This window comes from Electrona antarctica (assembly GCF_951216825.1).
Source record: "Electrona antarctica genome assembly, chromosome: 8".
NCBI lineage: Eukaryota > Metazoa > Chordata > Actinopteri > Myctophiformes > Myctophidae > Electrona > Electrona antarctica.
The window spans coordinates 19,765,444-19,772,717 of record NC_136789.1 but is presented as its reverse complement, the minus strand read 5'-3'; the positions used below and the strand labels follow the sequence as shown (position 1 = coordinate 19,772,717).

The 7,274-nt window shown below is 39.4% G+C and overlaps 1 protein-coding gene across 1 annotated transcript; it reads left to right on the top strand.

The window, feature by feature from the left end:
* Positions 1–386: 386 nt before the first annotated feature.
* LOC306928652 (GTPase IMAP family member 9-like) lies at positions 387–6,205 on the top strand (the record flags this gene model as incomplete). Its single annotated transcript, XM_079508922.1, has 4 exons — positions 387–431; positions 1,601–1,639; positions 3,865–3,966; positions 5,394–6,205. The coding sequence occupies exons 1-4, from the start codon at positions 410–412 to the stop codon at positions 6,203–6,205; spliced, it is 975 nt and encodes a 324-aa protein (XP_079365048.1). The 5' UTR covers positions 387–409.
* Between the last annotated feature and the right edge of the window lie 1,069 nt (positions 6,206–7,274).

Sequence of the window (7,274 nt, the reverse complement as noted above, 5' to 3'; positions counted from 1 at the left end):
CACACACACACACACACACACACACAGAGAGAGAGAGAGAGAGAGAGAGAAATCAAGAACAGTGGGTCTATGCCGTAATTCAGGAAGATAAGGTTGAATGAATCTAGATTATATTAAGGATAAATGGGAAATATTCAGTAAAGTATATAAAAGAGCTTAAAGGGTAGGCTATACATATTCAGTCAGACAACTCACCCCGAAAGTGAAGACAACTCACCCCGAAAGTGCCCGAAAGTGAAGACAGCTCACCCCCGAAAGTGAAGGTGAGATGTCTGGTGAGTTGTCCGGACTTTCGGAGTGAGATGTCCGGACAACTCACTTGGAGGTGCAAAAAGGGTGAGTTGTCTTGTTACCTTTGTCTCACACATTCCGAGGAGGGTCATGTATACAATTTCTGTGCGTTGGTGAAATGGCGTCTAAAACTGGATTTAGTAAGTTTCTATTTTATTATTATTGTTTTTACATACCGGTAGGCCTATAGTTTGTTTCCGTCTTCCGAAGATGTATCCCACTTGTTTTCCATGCAGCTTCCCTAACTAATTATTCTAGTCATTTTGAGTGGCTATATTGTTCAGGGACAGATTATGTTTAACTTGTCTCGACTCTCAGTTAATATAAAAATCACACCAATGTAAGCGATCGCGAGGCCGCTCTAAACGACTCGCCCCTTTACCAACTCGCCCCGCGATATTTTTTAATGTCGTTAACAGTTCATTTAGTATTTCCTTCCCTCTCTGAAATCTGAAATGATCTTGTATACAGATTTATTTGATTGTATAGTAGTCTCTATAGCCTACTCTGTAAAATTAAGAAAGAATAACATGACACAGAGACGTTGACTGCTTAATTAAGTTAATTTAGGACCTTCTAGCAGTAATAATTTTATTTTATTAAACACATTTCTTCCATGTAGCCCATGTTTTGTAATGGCATCATCATGCTATTATGCCCGTGGATATACAGAGTTAACTTAACAAACAATACATTAATACGATAATACCTTTATATAATCACCAATATGAATTATTTGTTATTTACAGCTAGGTAGAGTAGTGGGGCGAGATGGAAAAGGGGCGACCGTAACTGTTAGCCTACCCTCTAATCACCATAAGCCAGGCCTACAACATGAATTGAAAATGGTAAACAAGTGTAATGCTTTATGGTGTCGTCCACAGTAACAGTTTTTGTATTGAGTTGTGCTTTTGAAATGTAGGCCTACCTATTCTGCATACTGTACGTTAATAAATACTTCAATCAATCAATCAATCAATCAATCAAAAAAACATCATCTCATTCCGGTCAATTAGAATTTTGTCCTCACCTTAATTCGTCTTCAATGTTTGTGTTTACTCAATGTTTGTGTTTAAACACTCAAAGCATGGCCATTCATTGCCAATGGCATTTAATGTTTGTGTAGGACACAATATGTTTGTGTTCAGAGTCACACCCTCAAAGCTGGACATAGCGCCCCTCAAAAAATAGTGCAAATTGAAATACCTGAAACGGCTCAAAAATGTTTATGTATGGTATATAGCCTATATGATGGCACTTTTACTCAGATTTATTTCGCCCTCTCTCTCTCTCTCTCTCTCTCAAACAGAGCCAAGAAGAAGAACGAGTATAGACACTCCCCTTCATTGTGAGTGGGGGCTTTTATACTAATGAGATGATATGAGATATACTTTATTGTCCCACAGGGGGACATTTGTCTTGGGCAAAAGTGTAGTAGTACATCAACGTTTTTAAAACACAGACAAACAATACACAATAGCAGCATTGTACAATAGGCTATAGTATCACAAGAGATCAGTGCAAAATTGCAATCGGAGAAGGTATATGAATATAAAAAGTACAAAAGTATTCACAAGGTAGGCTATAGTATCACAAGGTAAGAACAATAAATAACAGACGAAGGTCCAGAAGTCCATTCCCACAGAGCTATGAACTATGTGGCTGTTGTTCAGTAGAACAATTGAAGTGAAGGAAATAAAGTGGGAAGGAAATAAAGTTTGAAGCGGTTGCTCTTGCAACGGCATGCTCTGTAACGTCTACCAGAGGGTAACAGCTCATTTTACTCTGAAGATAATATATGTGAAGGATCAGACAACACTCTATTTGACAGACTGAGCACCGTTTTCTCAAAGATTGTGTGAAGAGATGGAGAATCTTTCCTACCAATTACCTTCATGGCTGTTTTTTTCCATTTTAGCTATTCTAGATTTGAGCTGGACAGAGAGTGTCCCACTATATAGGCCTATACTAGGACACATGCTTATACTAGCATGTGTCCTAGCATGCTTATACTAGCATGTGTCCTAGCATGCTTATACTAGCATGTTAGGGCGTGTGGGTGTGTATACTGTATGCACATATGCACACACACACACACACACACACACACACACACACACACACACACACACACACACACACACACACACACACACACACACACACACACACACACACACACACACACACACACATATATAGTTATATATAGTTACATTTATATTTATCTTGATCGTGCATTGCTTGCACTGTGACTACAGAGTACTGTTCTTCTCATATACCTTCCCAGGCGAAAAAATATATATAAAAAAGTACACTTTTAGCACAGAAAGTATGTTAAGGTAAACTTGTACTTCGGATCATATTAATAGTACATCTTTTTCCAATTCATATTTAGTACAATAGTAATTATTACATTGAGAATGCATTGTAATTATATTTTTTGCTAAATATAATATAAGTGAACATAAAATAATTTGTAATTTAGCACATTTGTGATAAGTGTACTAAATGAGAAATATATTTCTAAGTGCATTCATTTTATATTTTTAGTTAACTTAAATACATATAATTACAAATATATTTTGAATTATTATTATTATTATTTTAAGTACTTTATCAATATATTCATAGCTAGTTATCCTGAACATGCATTTATTGTAAGATGTACTTTAATTATAATAATTAAAAATATATTTGTAGATTGTATTTTTTTAAATGCATTCTTAGCATATTTTAAGTAAATATATTTGTAGATTGTATTTTTAATACATTATAAATACAATAAAATTATAAACTTCTTTCAGTATATTAAGTTTAAGTACGGCAGCCTTGTGTTCATAAAACATAAAGATTGGGTATTGGGTAAGACTGACGTTAGGTATCTTTCAGGACCTTTCACTGCTTCGTCTCAACCATTACTCAAGCCTATCAGGCCAATCGGGCTCTTTAGCCGATTGGTAACGTATGCGGCTTGTTGATACGAGGTCACGGGTTCGCCTCCTGGCCGAGGACACAATTGGAGGAGGGACTAGACTCACTAGAGCCCCGGCCTCAATAATATGAGCTTCAATTCATACATCATTTCCTAGGGTGCTATGTGAATGTTGATATTAAATACAAAATTTAAAAACATGAGAACCGGAGATAAGATACATGAGATGGGCTTTCAGGTTATAGACATTAGGAGAGTCTTTAATTATGACTGGATAGCTATAGTACTGTGTGTATTTAACTGTAATATAGTGTAAATCCTATTTTGACAAATTGATTGACTGGAACCAAAACCAAAACAATCTACTCTACACAGACTAAGTAAAAAAAATGTTTCATTCATTCTGCAGCGTGAATCACGCTGCAGAATGAATGAAACATTTGTGATGCTAACATGATCTTCCATTAGATCATTTATTATTTATAATAGTTGTCATTTGTTACAATTACAAACGGTTTTACTAAAGGCTGGTAAATTTGTCTGCTGTCTTATACACTTTGAAAATGCACCTGCTGTTTTCTGCCAGCTGTATTAATTAATGTATTATTCTATTCTGAATGTTTTCTGGGTTTCTGCAGTCAGGCTGGTGTTGGTGGGGAAGACAGGATCAGGAAAGAGCTCCTGTGGAAACACAATACTAGGGACTGATGCTTTCAAATCAGCTGTCAGTCAGCGCTCAGGTACAATCTAACACACAATGCACATGCACACACACGCGCGCGCACGCACGCGTGCCACGGTGCGTCTCGTTTCATTGTACCAAACGCGTCTTTCAACTGTACCTAAGCGATCTGTTTTCAATCAATCTGTATGTATGTTTACATCAATTTGTATGTTTCACTTTCAATCAATCTGTATGTATCTGTAATGTCTGTCTAGACTATGAGTCAGAAATGACTTTGGACAGATGGAAAAAACTTTAGTTAAACTTGCAGAGTGACAGATTACTTTACCTGGGTTACATCTTCTGATAGTTGTACTTTAATGCTGACATAATAATAATGTTTCATTCGCACGGCGACGACGGAACGTGACAAAATACTAATACTAATAATAGCTGAGCTTTGTTGTGCTGCTGAGCTGCATGAACACAGTAACACACGTTGAAACAAGGCTGTGGTAAAGATACCAAGGAGTGGACATAGCGGACTAAGATTTAGACTCTCGTAGATGTATTTAGAATCGATAAATACATCTACGAGAGTAGCTAGAGTGGACAGTGATGTCACTGTTATGCAACACGAAGTAGTATGGACTTGAAGCTGTTTATAAACCAGTCAGTCAGTGACATCACAGACGAATCCTTGGTGTTACTCTTCCTGCGACAGAGTAGCCTCTTGGGGGGCCCAGCCCCCCAAGAGGCTGCACCGGTTGCACCGTTGATATATTACACACAACACACACACACACACACACACACACACACACACACACACACACACACACACACACACACACACACACACACACACACACACACACACACACACACACACACACACACACACACACACACACACAGTATATAAAGAAAGATCACACAAATACAAAGGTTTTTAGAAGGGGAGCCTTACTGAGGTGGCTGGACTTCCCGTCTTCCCCAGTAATTCTTCTCCCTGGTCCTGTCCTCCGTCTTCATTGTTGAACTGAGATTACGGAGATAAATTATAATAGCAACCACATGTCGTAGGTGCTTGTGTGAGACAAAGAAAGACAGAAACACATTTTCCAAATAATTATCAATTAAAGATAGAGTGACATGATTTTTGTAGATTTTTTTCAGTTTTTCACGTGTTTATGAGGTGACAGTACTTCATTAGACCCCTTCGTGTGATTGTTATGTGCAATGATGTGTGCCCTTTGTATTTAGGGTTTCCTCCTGGAGGTTGACAGTCAAACCACACTTTTTTGAAAAAAAACCCTTCCTCCTTATATTATAATAATACCTGATGATCATGTTTTAAGGTGGAAAAGAATCACGGCGCGGATAGTAAAATAGTAATATTAATATGAATAAAATGGGTATAAAAATAAAAGAACAGATATAGATAGATTTAATATAATATTAGATTGTTGTATAATGTGGATGTTATATGTGACTCCTCAGTAACCAGAGAATGCTCCAAGCAAGCAGGAGGGGTGTACGGCTATGAGGTGACACTTGTTGACACGCCAGGCCTCTTTGACACCTTCCTCCCGATGGAGACCATCGAGAGGGAGATCTCCAAGTGCATCAACATGTCAGCCCCGGGCCCTCATGCCATCCTCATCGTGGTCAAGGCGGGGACTTTCACTGCAGAGGAGCGAGAAGCCGTGAAGAAGGTGGAGAAGATCTTCGGGGAAGACTGCTGGAGGTACACCATGATGCTCTTCACCCACGGCGACGAGGTTGACAAGACGGACGGTGGCATTGAACAATGTCTGGAAGAGGCTGGAGCGGACCTCAAGGACATCCTCACCAAGATGGGAAACAGGTATCATGTTTTCAACAATGCTAACGCCAGCCAACGGGAGCAGGTACTGCAGCTACTGGAGAAGGTGAAGGAGATGGTCAGTGCAAATGAAGGGCAATACTACTCCAACCCCACCTACCTTGAAACGGTCAAGATGCTGGATGAGAGAGAGGCACAACTCAAAGTCTTGTACAAGAAGAAACTGGAACAGGAAACGCAAACCCTCGTCTCCAAGTATGAGAGAAAGCTGAAAGAGTCCGAGCAAGAGCGAGAGACACAGGAGAAAAGGCTGAAGATGGAGAAGGAGGAGCTAAGAAGATATTATCGCACTTTGGAGAGCGGTGTGCGTTATGTTGTAGAGCAGGTTCCATTCCTTAGAAAAGACTCCTCTGGAAAGGACTCCTCTGGAAAGGACTCCTATGAAGAAATTCTAAACAAGTTTCACGAGACGCTTAAGTTGAATTGATGATCTTTTGATACAAAATAGGTGATCAACAATAGATGGTGGACTATGTATTGCCCTGTGCACAAATCCGACAGTTCCAGGTGCACCGGTTACTGAAGGGATAACTGGGGCCCAAGCAATTAATTTTGCCCTGCAGAATATTCGTTAACAAATTTAAAAATAAGCGTTGTAATAGACCCCATACAAAGCACATAGAACCATAGACAACCATCATCTAAATCTAACACTTGATCAGCAATGTATTTTTAATACATGGGAGTGCTATAACGTTACACGGTAATGGAAGTAGATAAAGAAAGAAAATCACCATAAAAGAAGAGTAAAACTGACAATGCCCATTTCATCACAATGACAAAGAAAATCAACTTTGTATGAAAATGACTTTCAGCTCAACAGAAATATAATCAAAAAACGTTGAATATGTTTGTCAAAATATCTATCTATAAATGCACCATGTCTCTGTACGTCTGTCTTGTGTACGGCTGTAATCCACGTAACTAAGAACCATTCGCCCCACCGACTTCAAATTCGACACACGTGTTCCACACTCCCACAGGGAGTGGAACGCATGTGTCAAGTCGGTCGGACCCACGGTTGTCTAGAACCGCCACAAAAGGCCTCTGCCCGGGCTCTGGACAGGGCCCCTGCCCAGGCTCCATATACTGTATGGAGCTGGCCTGTTCTGACATCACAACACTCCATATTTGGGCATGCCTGACACAGAACTCCAATTATATAGGAATAAAGGGACACAGAGAGACAGATGCAGAAATCTCCATAATGGGCAAAAAAGGGACACAGACAGATGGGTGGAACGGGTACTCTGACACGGGTACAACGGGTATTGCATAGCCGGGTGGGGCATGGATCTCCAACTTCCATCGTTACCGACTGTGTTCTACAGCCGGGCACCGGTCTAGTAGAAGGTAATTTGGTCAAATACGCTATTACCCACGAGAAGTGTGCATCAGAAATACATTTGTGATCATTATTGTTGTATACTGTATCTGGATTTTCCTTTTTTAACGATATGTGTGTGCATTGAAACAACTGTTTTTGTTGAATTGTT